This window comes from Hippoglossus stenolepis, chromosome 16 (genome assembly GCF_022539355.2).
Source record: "Hippoglossus stenolepis isolate QCI-W04-F060 chromosome 16, HSTE1.2, whole genome shotgun sequence".
Classification (NCBI taxonomy): Eukaryota; Metazoa; Chordata; class Actinopteri; order Pleuronectiformes; family Pleuronectidae; genus Hippoglossus; species Hippoglossus stenolepis.
Window position 1 is genome coordinate 8,395,715 of NC_061498.1, and position 16,937 is coordinate 8,412,651.

The 16,937-nt window shown below is 42.8% G+C and overlaps 1 protein-coding gene across 4 annotated transcripts in view; it reads right to left on the reverse strand.

The window, feature by feature from the left end:
- Positions 1-16,937, reverse strand: part of cep112 (centrosomal protein 112) — a 107,072-nt gene extending 90,135 nt beyond the window's left edge. For 3 of the 4 annotated variants that reach the window (XR_004698594.1, XM_035180961.1, XM_035180959.1), the window contains exons 1-8: positions 16,825-16,937; positions 16,322-16,427; positions 15,947-16,137; positions 15,487-15,650; positions 10,039-10,123; positions 7,832-7,909; positions 4,867-4,914; positions 4,700-4,774 (exon numbers count right to left, since the gene is read on the reverse strand). Coding sequence is in view for 3 of the 4 variants with exons in the window: in XM_035180961.1 (XP_035036852.1) it covers positions 4,700-4,774; positions 4,867-4,914; positions 7,832-7,909; positions 10,039-10,123; positions 15,487-15,650; positions 15,947-16,137; positions 16,322-16,421 (741 nt within the window). In the remaining variant the exon portion in view is untranslated. Of the gene's footprint in view, positions 1-4,699; positions 4,775-4,866; positions 4,915-7,831; positions 7,910-10,038; positions 10,124-15,486; positions 15,651-15,946; positions 16,138-16,321; positions 16,428-16,538; positions 16,728-16,824 lie in introns of those variants that run through there. The other variant, XM_035180960.1, reaches the window with a different exon arrangement.

Here is a 16,937-nt window from a genome sequence, read left to right on the forward strand (position 1 = left end):
AATTTACTGTAGTCTGCACATATAGTGAGGCTGGATAAAGACTTTGGATAAATTTGAATCATGGCAAGTTTCAGATAAGGGTAGTTCTAAACAAAGATAAGTAAAAAGGTCATTAGTCGCTCAAATAATAACATTAAGAACATAAAAATGAATGAGAGAAGACAGAAATACTTGAAATACTAACTATCATTATAGAACACTGTTGATCCCTTGTGTCTCCCAGCCTGAAGCACCATCTTGCACACCAAACTACAGAACTAGCCCTTAAAACTACTAAGGCTCGCTAGCCTGCTCTTGTTTTAGCTTTGAAAAGCGATCAGATAAGAAAGGCTGTGGCCCTCTAAATCACAGGCTGAAGGCTCAAGCTTCATCCCAAAGGATCCACAAATTAAAGAGACTGAATCATTATGGTATCGGCGAGCAGAGGGTCTGATCCCCAGTCAGGGGCTTGTGATCAGTAGAGTGCGACTGCTCTACTTTAACACATTCATTTACCCTGCAACGCCTGCTGCCAACAACCCCTCAGGCCAGGCACCAAGCAGGTACATATAAATACATATATTTCATCAGTCTGTCAGTATCTTTAATAAGCTCATGACTCGGGCCTATGGCTAAGCCTGAGTCATCAGTCTCTATTTAATTGAATTTCCAAATAAAGACCCAGCCCTCATAACGCTCAGCCGTGCTAGGGTGTGCTAAAGGATTAGCGGGACTTTGCTGCTCCCGCGAGACATTTTCCACAACTCACCCATATGCAAACACCCTGTATGAGCTAAGTGACTCAAAGCAATGGCAGCTAGTGGTGAAGTTTCTCAGCTGCCACTCATTTTTCCATAGGAAAAGAGCAGTCAGCATTCGTATCAGGGCAGTCGGTAGCTTTGCGTGAGGATGTGCTTGGTGTGAAAGCTGAGATGCTCGTTAAGCCACCGCCGGCTTAATGACATGTGGCCTGTATAACACTTTAAACCTGGGTAAATTTTCAACTAGGCTTTGGGGATTAGAGGGAAGTGATGTCACTGTGATTTCCTAGACTGGACCTAGACAGCCACGCAATACCAGGGATGGACAAGTCTTTGATGGCTCTATTGGAAAGCTTAATGTGGCTATTGAGGATGATATGGTTAAGGTGGGACTGATGACTTGGATCACTTCTGCAGAAAAATACTGTGTGTGGGTGTGTGTGTGGTCACAGCTGTATCCTGTGGGGTTCAGGGTTCCAGAAATCCATTTAACACTCTATTAATTGCTAATGGTGACGCAAGACACATGATCACTGAGGGCATCTGAAATGATAAAAACTCACTAGAATAATAAGTAACATCATATCACTACCATCTGACGTCAGACACCTCACCAAAGACAAGCAATGCCAGCCATTACATTAGGAGAGGCCAGTGTGATGTGTGTTGTCCTGATATGAAAAGGGTTCTTCATTCCTATGATACAGTATCTTTCAGTAAAAAGTCCGCTCATATTTTATTTTTAACACACATTCTATTTCTATTGCTCTGGTTCCATTCTATTAAAAACCTCTATAAGAGTTAGACTACAGCAGAAGTGCAAGAGACTGGCACCAGTGGGCAAATTGCACAAATATAAGCACCCTGGAGAAAAAACACCAGTTCTGCACAATTTCCTCTCATTTCCCAATGTGTCCCTCCCAATGTTTCGATGTGACTTTCCTGAACTGGTGCCCATACTGAGAGTATTGTGGCCTCAGTGGAAATTACATGCCAGTACAGTTTCCTACAGCTTCCATACTAAGAATTAAGCTCTGGTTCAAGGCCAGCTATACAGTCAATGCAAATCAAATACACAAATCTTAAAAACATGAGGGGAAATATATGCACATCAATGTAACAATATTTCATGTTGGAGTTTATTCAGCAATTCTCTGACTCAATACATCCATCCATCCATTATCTATAGCGTTTATCCTCTGAGGGTTGCACTGGGAGCAGGAACCAACCCCAGCTGACACTGGGCGAGGGGCGGTGTACATCCTAGACAGGTTGCTGGCATAGTGCAGGGCCAAGACACAGAGACAAACAACCATTTACTCTCACATTCACACCTACTGTCAATTAAGAGTATGCAATTAAACAACCTCAGATCTACATGTCTTTGTACGGTGGGAGTGGGCCAGAGTACCTAGAGAAAACCCACACAAACATGGAGAGAACATGCAAACTCCACATAGAAAGACTGGTCCAAACCGGGATTCGAACCAGGAACTCGATATTAACATATACTGAACAATATAAGCTACACAATACTATTTATTCCAGGGATATTCAATCGGGTTGCATTACTAAAGATTGCACTGGTGTAACTAATAAACTTCTGAGATGTGATAAATTTATATTCCCACCACACACAGCTGTATCAAGCCAGTGAGTCTGAGGAAGGATCAAACAGCATGGGACGTTGTTTTAATGTTTTCGTATTGGTTATGCTTGATTCAGCCTCAGCCCACAGGTAGGAAACCCGACTGGGTGGATGTGTAGAGTGTGTGTCCACGCATGCAAATCCTCTTTCAGCAGTCAAAAACTGAGCTTTGCTTTGACAGGCCTATAAGGACGACTGTTCTTGTCCATCACGTCCGTGTGTTTCTCTTCCTTTCCCCTTCTTTCTGCCTTCATTTTCTGCCCTCTCCCGGTGAAGCTGATGTAACTGACTGGAGTGCTTTCCCCAAGCAGACATGAAAAGCCACGGCTATTACAGCCAAGTCATGCTCAGTTTTATATTTAACAGTGCAAGTAAAGGCGGATGGTGGGGGGAATGAGTGGTGGTTCAGAAAGGCGGGGAGGTGCAGAGGGGACTTCAAAGCATACTTTCAGAGTGGGATTTTCAGCTTAATTCCACATAAGGAAAAAACTGTCATCACTGGGAGCTGGCATTATTTTTGTCTTCTAAAAGGAATGCCTGCGTTTGCCATTTCAACAATGCAAACTTTGCACGAGGAAGTATGTACATGTGGGGTGTCCACTGCCATAAAGCAAGAGATCTTCAACCACTATGTGTTCAACACTTGCTTCCGTAGACAAACTGTGTGTACTGAATACCAAGGTTTTTCCTACCATTATAAGACGTGGGTGCAACTGAATGAAAGGAAAACTATGTTGAGAGTTCTCGACCACTCTGTAGAGAGAGGACACTGTATTGGCCCTAATATGAGACAATACATTATTTCTTACAATTAAATTTTAAAAATGACGGTTGTCATATACTTCAGGACTTGGAGCAAGTACCCATGTAACAATAATATTAAATAAGTGATTTATTATGGATTGTTTGTAGACTTAATGTTGCGAGGCTAACAAGTCTGTATGTCCATCTACGGCCACCATCTGCCCTGAGAGATCCGAACACTAGTGTCCAGCTCGAAGTACGTCTGTTCAGACCTGGCATTAAAATGCATCTTGAATATGTCTCATGTAATCGGATCTCACTGCCCTGCTCTATGTGCAAAGAATATACATAATTTGTGTGCGTGAAGATTCTGTTGTTTTTAGCCAGTATGAGTTTACCGATGTGTCCATTGTCGGAAAGTGTATCAATCGTTATGTGGTGCTCAGTGTTGATATTGGGGTGGTGGCGACAAATTAAAGTATGGGACACTGAGAAGCCTAAAAATACCTTTGATTCATTGTGAAACTGTAGCATGTCAGAGGACATCAGCTGAGCAGACAGTCTTTCCCATGTGGCCCAAGACGCATTTACATTCACACAGCAAAAAGAATGTGGCCACATGCATCGCACACCACCTCCGAATGTGGTATGAGTGATCGGACCCAAGTACGCACTGAGAATGCATTAGGGTGCATGTGGATCTGTACGCAGACCACTTGTGATCAGATCACTCAGGATGGGTGTTAAAACCTGGTCTGAGTGGTGTTGACAGTGACTCTTTCAGAGTTACTCAACCTTTAAAGTGTTCAAAGGCTGCGGTAACATCTGCCAATGTATTTGCAGAGAAAATATGTCAAACAGCCAATACTTCAGTTTGTCACAGATGATGAGCTCACAAAGACTGAAGTGTGAAACATGTTAAATGTCAGAGAATACAATGATGTGAAAAGAATCGACTCGATACAGTAACTCAGTCAGCAGACTGGTGGACACTGAGAAAGTTAGCTGTCTACAGACACTCATTCAAAGAAAGACTATATAAGCAGCCAAATGTGGTTTCCATCGTCATATCACTATGGGAGGGTGAGAGAAATGCAATTCAAATTCACTATAATACTATATATATTAACATAATACAAAAACTTGTTTTACCAGTGTTTTATTCTGAGGCACACAGTGTGATTACTCACAGACATGTGAAGAATAACTAGAGGCCATAGCACCGACTTCATCAGTGAACATATTGTTTCATTTTTCTTCTTGCTAATGTCTCTATTGTGTTTTTTTATATACAGTCTATAATGAGAAAATGTATTCCCCCCCTCCCCCACATAACCACCACCACAGGGCCTAAGCCCCCCAGAAACCCAGGGGACACCCCGCTAAATAGTGAGTATCAGGAATCTAGGCTTACTGGAATGGATATAAAGGGCAGGCGCTTAAATATCATGCACTGCCTTTGGATAATCAGGGAGATGGTATCAGAATTATAAAAGAATTTTGATATTTATCACACAAAGCAGTTTCAGGTACAGTTGGGGTTTGCTAAGAGGTCTTTGGTGCATACCTCCTTGCTCTGAACAAGCTGTGGGCCCTGATCTTCAGCCAAAGTGCTGTTCCTCCCAAAGCTTGACTTGAAAATCTACAGAGATAAAGGGGAAAGAGATTAGTGGACAGGGTGATTGTAAAGTTCAAAGACAAACATAAACCTCGAGGGAGCCCCTGACAACTTACCGGAGACAAGGGAACGGGCTTCTCTCGCAAATACCTGGGGTTTTCAATCTGGAAGAGTCAACAGAAAAACATTAGACCTCTCTCGTCTTCCGCTCCTAACAAAGCCTTACTACCACCAGAATCTAACCTCCACCCCCAGTTTGCCATAAACAAAGTGGGAAGCCCAGGGCTGTGGCATGATTCTCTTCTGTCAACTCTCGTCTGTGTAGAAAGACAGACAGGGTCAGGATACTTCTATGCATTGTGTGTGTGTGGCTGTCTCTGTTTCCGCTCTCAGCCCCTCTTTGCTGTCCTGACACAGTCCTTTTGTCAACACTCGCGACCACTAATCTGTAAGCTATCGCCGGTCCGTTTACCATCAGATGGAGACAAATGTGTACACATCCTTGCCAAACACTGACACGGCATGTGCTTTGATTATAATATGAAACACAAAAGATGGAAAAGAGAGCGAGCGCTAAACCACCTGAAAGTAAAAGGGTCACGGTTCAATTGACTCTACAGCATTACATCAATACAGCTCACTCACTGTGACTAAACTGAAAAAAAAAAAAAAAACTCTATTTTCCTTCCACTATTTGAAATGTGTTTATGACCCCATTACTTTTTTTGTGAAAAAAGTATCACACAGTCTCTCTTATGCACTGGGGCTGTCTGTAGGGGCTGCCAACTAACGGCAGGATCACGACCTTTCAAACAGGAGAGCTGACAGCAATGACGACGCCCAGCAACAGATCTGCTGCAAATATCTTCAACATGGGGGAACAAGGAGGAGAATGAGGTAGAAGTTGAGGAGGGGGGAGGAGAGTGGAACTCATTCAATGGAGGTAAAAAAAAGAATAAAATAATGTTGTGAGGTGGCACATCCCACACGAAGCTAATCCTGAATGAATGGAAGATGAGAGAAGAGAACCTGAAAGAAGAGCTCAGGAGGAAAATAGTTACGGTCACAATCTGTTGCTTCAGGGTGAGCCAGTGACAGGTGAAAGTAGGTCCGCCTCCTGACTGTGTGATATAGCTGCAAACAGGCCAGACATAGCACTAGCCCACATACTGTAAGCCCTCAACAAAGGAAGACTTCAGTACAGTCAGATTTTCTGTCAAGCGCATATACACAGAAAGACGTGTGCACAAGAACAGACCACTGAACACAGTCAGTGCAGAGCAGCATCAGTAGTGGATGCCATGTTGTGTGATGAATCGCTACTTAAATTTGGCGCTGGCTAAAATAAAAAATCCATATTTACCAAGGGATGAATCAATCAATATCCTTCTCAACTAGTGCCCAGGCTGCAAACAAGAATGGGATTTATTTTTATACCCACAGACAGCCAGTCATCAGATTTGATTGAGCACAGCCCACAGGGTAAGGAAGACATGTAGACTAAATGCTGTGGTGTAATGCTGGCACAGTGTGAGACTAAACTTGGGCACCCGTGTATGCCCATGCCCCTATGTGTGTCTGTGTGTGTCTGTCTGTTCATTTGCTGCATGCCCACACAGACATACACACACATGCGCGCTCTTGTTTGTCCAGTCTCACAGCTGGCTCAGCATCCTGTGTCATTGGAGCCTGACGTGGATGGATGGATGTACGCAGAAGAGCAACAACACTCCACATCACAAGGCCGGACTCTCCAGCCAAACAAACGAGCTGTGATTGATGACTTCCTAGTTTCGGACTAGTGTTGAGCAAGCAGACCCATCTAACCACAGACAATGGATGGCCAAGTGGAGGGGACTAGCATTAAATTGAAGTTGATATGAAGAAATAGGTCAAGATTTTATGCAATGTTTTCTTGTCTGAATGTTGTTTTTTTCTTCTTTACAGGCAGGTCAGTGTATACTGCGCCTAATTCTACTGACTCCAACACATTAAAATGATTTAATAGATTAAATAAAAGGATGAAGCCAGTGGTAGTCCAGCTGACTTGGGTTTTTGTGTATCTTAAAGGAACTCTTATCTGAGTCTCAGGCAATCTGCTGTTTATTGTCCAGTACGACCTCCATGCTGACACCGTCTTACATTAGAGGTGAGATGAACAAACTGGTACAGACTGCAGCCGAACATCTAAAGCAAAGCTAAAGATGTGCTAGACAGAGCGACGCTCGGTTGTGCTGAAATTTTGCAGGAGATGGGCGCTTTGAAGTAGTGCATCTATGAAACTTCTGTAAACTTGAAGGGGGTTTGTGTGTGTGTGAGAGAGAGTTTGTGTGGTTGTGTGAAGGAACATCTGTTGATTTGAAAGATGCAGGCTTGGGGGAGCGTTGCCAAGCAATGCATCTTATCAGCGTCTCAACACAGAGGAGTGCAAAGCGGAGCAGTGCACGGCTTCACGTCTGCTGATGGAGACCTCAGATTACCCTCGTCTTGAAAGAGAGAGGGAGAGCAACGATGAGAGTCAGAGAGAAGCTGGATGGACAGAGAAATGGCGAATGGCAGAACAGAGAGAAACGGAGAAAGAGTCGGAAAAGCCGAAAGAGAGGAGCTGCTCTGTAAAAATAAAGAAATAAAAGAATCTGTGTGTAAGAATGTGGGGGGAATGACTGAGGTGACAAGAAAACGAAAGAGAAAAAGAGAGACTCTGGGTCATGCGGGTGAGGAGATAGCGAATATATAAGAGAATAAAAGACATGAGGGCACAGTGCTTATCGAGCCCTGGCCCGGTGCACTCCAGACAGATGCATCTTCAAATTCTCAGTTTACACAACCCCTCATCATCCAACCCTCACGTCCTACAATAGCACTGAGCTGCCTAAGGGAAGTGGTTTCAAGAGGACATAGGTGAAAAGGATATTTTCCCCTGTGTTCAGTGTGTAAGCAATACAGCTAACTCAGCATCAATGCACTATTGATTTGATTTACAGGTGAGCTCAGGCATTCAGTCGCCGTCACTGTAGATGAGCTGCAGCGTGTTGACAGCTGTATTTAACCAAGAAGCTCAAGGCATGCCCCTGGACTCACCCCCAGGTTCCAGCTGTTGAGACGAGCCTCCAGGTCACTGTCATCGGGAGACATTTCCGCTTTCAGACCCCCATCCACCTGAGGAGGAAAAAGTGGGGAGGAAAAGAATGCGTAAAGCAGCAGAAACAAAATGGAAGCAAATGGAGGGGTGATAGAAATTAGAGGAGGGAATTTAAAAATATGTCTGACGGTGCTTTGACTGGCATTTTGGCCTGAGGGAGAGAACAACAGACAGTGATGGAGGTTATTATTTTGACAAAATATAATTCCTCTCTTGGCAACGACAAAAAGGCTCTTCAAAAGCTTACAAATATACATACACCCACATGTGTTCTCCTCCCATACAAAGAGCGCTCGACTCCCTCGTTATCTCCATTTCTCCACCCTTTGCTCCTCCACTCCCCTCCCTCTCACATGCAGCACTCCAGATGTTTGGCAGTTCCACATCATTTCCGTCACGCAGTAAATTCCACAAGAGGGTCATACGCAGATACAGCGCTTGTCATTCTTGTTTTCCCCCGGCCCTTTCATTTACAACGGGCCTCCGGATTTGTTTTATACAGTACGATACGAATGCTTCCAGGGGTTCTGTTGATATAAGGTCAGTTTACCCAAGTCGAAGTTGGGCAGAGAGGTTGGAGATGGGGGGGAAATATCTAATAAAGTTGAGCGAGCGATACGGAAAGGAGAGATGTTGTTGAATTTGATTAGGATCTGGTGGAGTGTGGACCTTGGGTGTTCCTCAGTGGAACCGCACCGATACAGGGAATGGCTGAGTGGAAAGGCTCAGGATTGAATGCCCCCATCTGATTAAATAGGCATTAAGGTCCCGGAGCCTCACTCTCTAACAAACACAGTAAACGTTTCATTTCAATATCTTGGAATGCGAAGTATGCGGCTGTTCAAAGCTGCGTGTCACAGTCTCTATCACAGCAAACATTTGAAAATGAATGACCTCAAATGCTTTTAGTCACAGATGTAGAAGCAGTTCTGACAATGAAAACACATGCCTACTTTATCAGACACCTGTATTATCTAATACGATCCAATCCAGCAGCCCTGCCAAGTCTTTACAGAGTTCATGATGTTCTGATTTTGGTGACGTTGTTGTAAATCTGTAACTGAGGTGTATAGAGGTGGTGTTGTACTGGACTGCGTGATATTGAGAGAAGTTGTTGCTTCCAGTTGCATACATAAGGGGGCAGTGTATGAGAAACACCACGCAATAATATGCAGTCCAGTAAACCACCACCTTTATACTAAAAATCCCAACAAAACACAGAACATAATGGGCTCTGTACAGATCGATGAGTTGGCAGGGCTGTTGGATTGGATTGAAATAGTACAGATGCCTAATAAATTAGCCACTATGTGTCTATGTCCATGAGAAATGTACTATCTAATGCACAGAGTAGATTCAACCACCATCTTTGATATGAAAAAACACATTAAAGTCCCTGAACATACATTTCTCAGTCAGATTCTTACTATGTCGAGATGTGGCCCCACATGAACATGCTATAGTTTTGGTTGATCCACTGTTTGAGCTGTTTTTTCTGTGTTCTTGAGGATTTGAAGTGGACAGGGCTCTGCTGGTTAAACATGTCACATATTTCAGTGCAGATTTGTAAACCACAATTTTGTGTATATTTAAACATTGATGAGTGAAAATGCAGAGTTAAGGTTATTATAATGTTTTTTGGAGAGTTGATTAATCGACCTTATGGTCACACTGACAGGAGATTATATAATTTCATGGCTATATTGTTCTCGACACCTCTCTAAATCAGCTTCAACAAAATGTGAACATTATAACACTCATACAAAGGATGATTTTTTTGCTGTAATGTTTGATTACATCAGTTTTAGCTCGGTGTACCTAATAAACTGGCAGTTGATGTGTTACTGAAACATTGTGTTGTAATCACAATCATTAGCTATTTTTGTTCCTTGAACATGCAACTGATGAGTTCTGGGAATTTCCTCTGACTTCATGGGGAAACTAGACCAGGAATTTCCAAATTGGTCGGCATTACAGAAGAAAGCAGAACTTTGTGGCTACTGTTTTTATTTGCAGGTATCAGCAGGTTGCTTTTAATATTCCAATGTGTCATTACGGCTACCTTGCAGCAATCTAATAACATAAAAAAACTAAAACCTGCTTGATGAATCTCTAGACAAGTATGCAAAGGAAGTCATGAACTAACCCTTCTGGCGTCATGTCTTGGCGACTGTTTGATTGGACTGGAGGCCATGGGTTGTGATGGGATCTTCTCCTCATACAGCATTCTCCTGGAAGAGATAAAGCAATAAGAGGTCATCCTACAGTGTGTGTGTGTGTGTGTGTCTCTAGAGTCTGCTCTTGTCTCTTTGTTTGCATATGAATGTGCTTGCGTAGGCAGAGTGCCTTGCTATTTGCACAGATCAACATCTGGCATCGGTTGCATGGTTTGTGGTCTGCATTTCATCCCATCTGAACAATAAACGTGGCAGCTATACATCTGCCTGTTTCCATGTGCAGCCCACATGGCACCAGTGTATGGCTTGTTCAATCTTTTTATAATAGTTCAACTCATCTCATTGTCCCTCATTATGTCCATCATGGTTTGAACAAGCTGCCTAACAAGGGAACTGCTTATATTCGTTGGCAAACATGCACAAACACACATTTCTCATTCACACTTCACTTTCCCTGTTCTCTCTCTAACACACACGGCAGTCTCATTACGAGCAGACACACAAGGCACTAATGACCCACTAATGCTAATTAAATAAAGCGGATGATGACGACAGAAAGATGTACGACAACAATGAAGAAAGAAATCAGTCTTTTAATGAAGACATCACATTACGTTCAGTTCGGAGCCTATAGGCGTACTTTTTTTGTCGTCCTGTGTAATTTAATTTAATTTATAAGAATTTTCATTTATCTCATGAAGGAAAGCACTGACGTTGTGGGGTTTCTGCTGAATAAAGTTCAGGAAATTATCTGTGCAAGCAGATACCCGCAGGAGCCACCTGAGTGATTTGTCTCATCTAACACAAATTTCCCAAATTTGTTGTCATTTCATTTCAAGTGTGTGATGACTGCCTCTGAATGTAGCACACAGTATTATGTGCAACCTGTCTCTGTTTAGAAAGGTTTATTCTTTATTCACTTCAAATAGGTTAATCTCTGAGACCTTTTATTAGAAGAGTTTTTTGTGTAAGCTGTTACTTTCATTGTAACTTTGAACTGTCCGCATGTTTTTTGTGCTTTAGATTCTTATTGAGAGCCAGGATCTTCTTGAACCTGGTTGATTTGTTCATGTTTAATTCAATGATGAACATGCTGTGCACTGCCTGACTTACAATGTCCACTCTTGAAGCTGCACAGAGTTATGCAGCCCTTTATAATAATGTAACAATCACATTTTGCTTCTGTACATGTCAGGTTGTGGAAGTCTCTCAGTAACATGCCCCATGTTGTTTTAAACGGTTAAAATGTATGTATTAACCTGCGACCCATTAAACTTGTTTTTTCACACCAATTACAATGTGAGGGTGGCAACAGTCACTATACATCAGCTCAGATGTCCGTAAACAACTTAGATTAAAAAATTATCACAGGAAAATACTGATTGTTTTCACTTATCTATAACTAATTAAAATCAAAACTTGCAAATCACATAGTAGTGGGTTTGTGCACGCATGCACACACAGGCACACACACACACCTGCATGCACAAACACATGCAGCTGTGAAACCTGGACAGGGGGGCCAAGCTTCACAATCTTGGGCCTCTAAGTCAACAGGTGGATGAGGATAATTGAATCAGATGTGTCTGGAGTCTGAGGCCCAGAGATCAAAGCAGTGGCAAGTCTGGCCAGAGCCGCACACAGGCGCTTGCACGAGCGTGCGCGCACACACACACACACACACACACACACACACACACACACACACGAACACACACAAAGATGAGAACACCATGTCGAGCCTCAGAAGCTGTAGCTTGGCTGATTAAAGCGTCCTGACATCCATACCCAAGCTTGACCTCCAGGTGCATAGCCAGAGGGCCCAGGTCTCAGCCTCGGGCAATCTCAGGAAAGCAGTCTGACCTTGGGAAACAAACATCCCCCTGCCCCTGCACACCCTCCAACACAACCCCACAGCACCCGGAGGCTGTGAGATCAGTGGAAACATGCTGGCCTATACGGGAGAGACTAGAGGCATTTACAGCAACATCAACAGCTGACTCCTGCAAGTGCAAGTGCACTGTTATTGTCACACTTACCCAGAGAGGAAAAAAACAGGGGAGGGGGAGTCGAAAGGGGGTGGGTTAAAGTCTTCATATGTGGCTGAAAACACAGATTGAAAGCAGAAGTCAAAGAGAGACAAGAGGAAGATAAGAACAGAAAAGGGGCCTTAAAGAGACCAAAGAAGATGGAGAGTAGAGCCAAATACAGAGATAAAGAAAGAACTACATGCTCTTCAACTACACTTTAGCAGTGAACCTGACCCTCACAGAGCTGATTACCAAGTTAACATGTCAAAACCAACCACACGTCATTTCCCCCTCACGTCTTTATCAGGGTGTCTCTACCTTGAACTCCAGTTGACATTAGAATATGGAGTGGACATGTGGACTAATCACCAAAGCTGTTTTCTATGATCCTTTGACCCCCATCGGCTGCATTTGCGTTCCCACAGCATTCCTCCTCCTCACTGAGTGCTATATACAAAGCAGTGGCTCCATCTTGTGGCTAAATTAGGAATAGCACAGCAGCAGCAGTGGATCGCATAGGGGAGTTTACTCAGGGCATTTTGGACTAATTTAGGTTTTAATGGCGCGTCCGTTAACGTACATAAACACATCACAACACTTCCGCTTCTGTGTGGAAAAAAAAAGAAACAGAAAAACTACCCAGCTGTACCTTCAGATGTTGAAACTTGAATTGGCTCTAACAGTTTTTTACGAGCGAAAAGAATCCCTGCCCATCACCTGACTAATGGTGAGTGAGAAAGAGATCAAACGTTGCCACATCATAGGGAGGGAGTCAGACAAGCTCCTTCCATTTAATCTTATCCAAATGAGAGAGACACATAAAAAGACCCTTGGCCTGAATAATTTTCTCCATCGGGACGTTAGCCTGTGATCTGAGTGTCTTTCATGGTCTTATCCCAATCAGACACTATGGTACTCAGCAGTCTGCTCCCCACAAAACCCCTCTATCCACACCCTCTACAGTAGAGAGAAGGAATGGCTGTGCCTTATAGAAGGTGGCCACAAATGAAGCTATAGAATTACGCAAACAGCTCGAGCTTTTGATTCTCAGCTTTTTGGTCACGCAAACTGGTCACTATTGATTTAACAACGCCTCACTGGTGGACATTAACAAGTTTGATCAGGTCATATAAAGCAAAGTCTTTTGAGAAACAATAGCCTGTGTTAAATTCAATGAACCGATGAAAACATATGGGTCATTCTGTGTCAAATCATTGCAATTTAGGGCCATAGTCAAAGATGTTTATAACATTTTTCATGCTGATTTGGTCACAACTGAACCTATGGAAACAATTTCCTGAATCTCGGATCACAATTAAGGGAAACAATGGACTCCTGAAGTTTGAAGTTTTTGTGAGGACTGGTCATATCACAATTAATATAGGTCACAGAGAAATGGATCTCATAACATTAATTAATTAGGATCCAAGAGACATGACATTTCAGTGGGTTTCTGTTACAACCAAACCAGCATGAAAACTCTCATTTAGATCTGTGATGATGTGGCCCAAAAGTGTGATGATTTGACCCATTGTATAAAATAACTATTATCCATAAACAACTAATACTGTGAGTCAATGGTGCAATTTAGCATAATTCCATTGCCCCTGTATCCAATTTTTGGACTGCAATTTTTTTTTGGGTGTCAATGTAAAATCTCAAAACATCTAATCAATATAAGTTCTACTAATGGGACGTGGGCTTTACAATGGAACTGTGACAAATATTTACAGACAAGTCCTAATTATCAATTTCAAAGGATCAAATACGCTACGACCCTTTAACAATTATAGTTTACCATAATGAAATATGGCAGCAAAGGGCCTGTACCATTTCTCTCACTGTGCCACAGTGGATATTAGACTCTTTACTAGCTCTCTTTTTATTATGCTAATGAGCATATCAAGCCACTGGGCTCTGATTTTCCGTTTCTTGTTAATTGGAATAAAAAACCTGGAGCCATTACTAACATCATTTTGTCAAACTCCTGAAGTGCCTGCAGTCAGAGCAAATATCCCTGAGCAAAGAGGGATCACTGATGATTTAAAGCATCACATTCAAAAACATCACACATTAACGTGTAAATATTTATGTACTTACACAAGGACCTGAGTAAAACGTGATTTTTTTTGTCATTCAGTCAGACCATTCTAATTTCAAAATACATATATTTAAGTATTATGCATTTAGCTGATGTTCTTGCGAGAATAGAAGGCAAACAATCAAAGAAAAACACAGACTGCTAATGAGCTACCAGACTCTATACTATGCTTTCCTCTCTCCTCAGGTTCAGCGACTGGGAAAGTGCAACGAGGACAGGAACAGAAAGATGGAACGAGAATATGAGAGGTTCCTCGTCCTCTCATGCTGTTTTTGAAGTACCTCTCTTTGAAAAGTCTGTATGGACAGCCAGGGCAGACTGATGCAAGTACTTGGCAATGTCTTCGGCTTCTCCGATAGTGCTGCTGAGCAAATATGACGGGCAATCAGTCACAAAAGCTGTGCGCATCCAGCTTCACAACTCGATATTTTCAGTCTGGTAAAAGAACTTCTTAAACAGAATACTTAGATAAATATCCAATGTGCTCAATGCAGCATCTGACTCTCCGTCATCAGAGATGTTAAATCACAAGCTGGAACAAGAAGAGCGTCCTCTTTTGAATCATCTCTTTGCTATGACATAATTAATAGAATTCATTTAGATCCAGATATATATTTGGATCTGCACCATTTTGCACAAACTTATAAATATCAGTCCCCTAAACATGCCTATCTCACAATGTTAAGAAAGGGAAAAAATCCTAGGAATATTCAACTTGCATTTGAGTACCAACTAATATCTGTTCTAGACAAGACTCAACATGACACAAGCTTCAGTTCATGTTCACATCAAACAGAAGAACAGGGAAAAGGTATAATCTCTGACTTTCACTGTGACATGATCATTTGACAGACTGGTTTGACTAATTCTGAAACTGCTGATCTCCTGAGATTTGCACACAGAACAGTCCCTTAAGGTTTTACTGAGCATGGCATGAAAAAAAATGATCACAACACAATGTAGTTCGGAGATGTGTGAGACATTTTAGCTACACTGGGCGTATGATAGGCGTTTTTCTCCAACAATCAATACACAGGATCAAAAGTTTGCAATTGTGATTATATGGGAAGTCAGAGTGCCACATTTGTGTAAGGACCTGTGTCCTACCTTCAAAATTAGCTTTTTTCAATTCAACTTAACACCTTTAAAAGATGTTGCAGTGTCTTGAAAACACAATCAAATCTATAAATACAATGAAAACAAACGATTTTGTTTGTTTTATTTAGGGAGATTTTCAAGCTAAACCTGTGTTTATATGAGCAAGATGATGTTCAGAGGAAAAGTACCTGTGATGAGTTCCGACAGGTGTGGAACTGATTCTGTCCTTAAGGAGGCCAACGCTCAAACTGTCATCAGTGAAGCCACTCAGCTCTCCTGTCACCCAGTCAGGCAGACCTGCATTGCTGTGCTGCGCGGATCCACTCGTCAGTGGCTCATCAAAGTAGATGGACTGGAAATAAAGATTCAAAACCAGAAGATGAGGATTAGATTAAATTATATCATCAGTATCTGCAATCAATTACAATGGCAGTTATTGGGTTTCAACTGCATAAGATTCGATCAAAGCTACAACCTTGTTTGTGTCACTTTGTGGACTCTGCATGTGTTGCCTTGGTTATGACAGAATCTTTGAAGTGCACTAAACTCCAACATCGGGCGCAAAAGTGTCTCGAAACCGGGAACGTTGTCGCACTACTAGATGGTAATACGGGTATATTGAGGGTTTGATGTAGAAGCCATCCTCACCATGTAGGTGGGGAGCGTCTTGAGGCTGCCGGGCTCTGGTTTGCTGACAAAAGGCGCCTCCAGGACCCCTCTTTTGAGCATGTGAAGAAGCAGGCGGGCGTACATGTTGCGGTTCTTACGGCCGACCAGACCTGAAGCACACGTGGCCGGGTCACACAGCTTCTTTATCCATGCGGCACACTGATGGCGCGCTGAGAACAGTAGAAGAGATGGGGGACAACACAAATGATTATCACAGGTTAACACATCACATCGGTTTGCTTGGCGTGATTCCTGAGCTCAAAAGGTACAAAACAGAGCCGGACGTGAAGTCAACCACAGCAGTGGTGTCGAATGATGTTAATGGAGGAGAAATGAGATGAAGTGAAACCTCACCTCTCCTGTTGGGATGATTCTGGACATGTGGCTTCATGTCCAGCAGAAAATAGTCAAACTCAGCGTCCAGGGTCTCCCATGAGTCCTCACGTTTGCTCATCGTGTCCTGAGGGGGATGAATAAGTTGTTATCACGGCTAATAAGGAAACTAGTACTACTACTCTGTTGACAAATACAGCCAACGTTAGCTAGCTAGTGCTTCAGCTGAATTACTCACGTGAGCCTAAGACCTTGTTGTATTAAACACAGCAGCATCGTGTCACGTGATGTGAGCATGACATGACAACCTGATGATCACAACTAGCGATGTTAACAAACTAGCTAGACACCATTTAAAGGGCAGCTAGCGTGTTGCTAGCCGAGCTAAAGCTCTCAGTAAAACCCTGGGGTAGCACCGGGGTACTTCCTCTCACGGGCACTATGAGACGTTAGCCTGTCAGCAGCGACGTGCTGAAAACACAATGTCAGTGAAAAGATAACAAACGGGAAAAAGAGCCACTTACACTCCAGTTGTGATTTCAGCGCTCAAAACGGTTCGAAAACTTCCTCATCACTTTGCGTCACATCCGTCCTCCGCGATGAGCCGGCGTGTGCCCGTTGCCATAGAAACCGCATA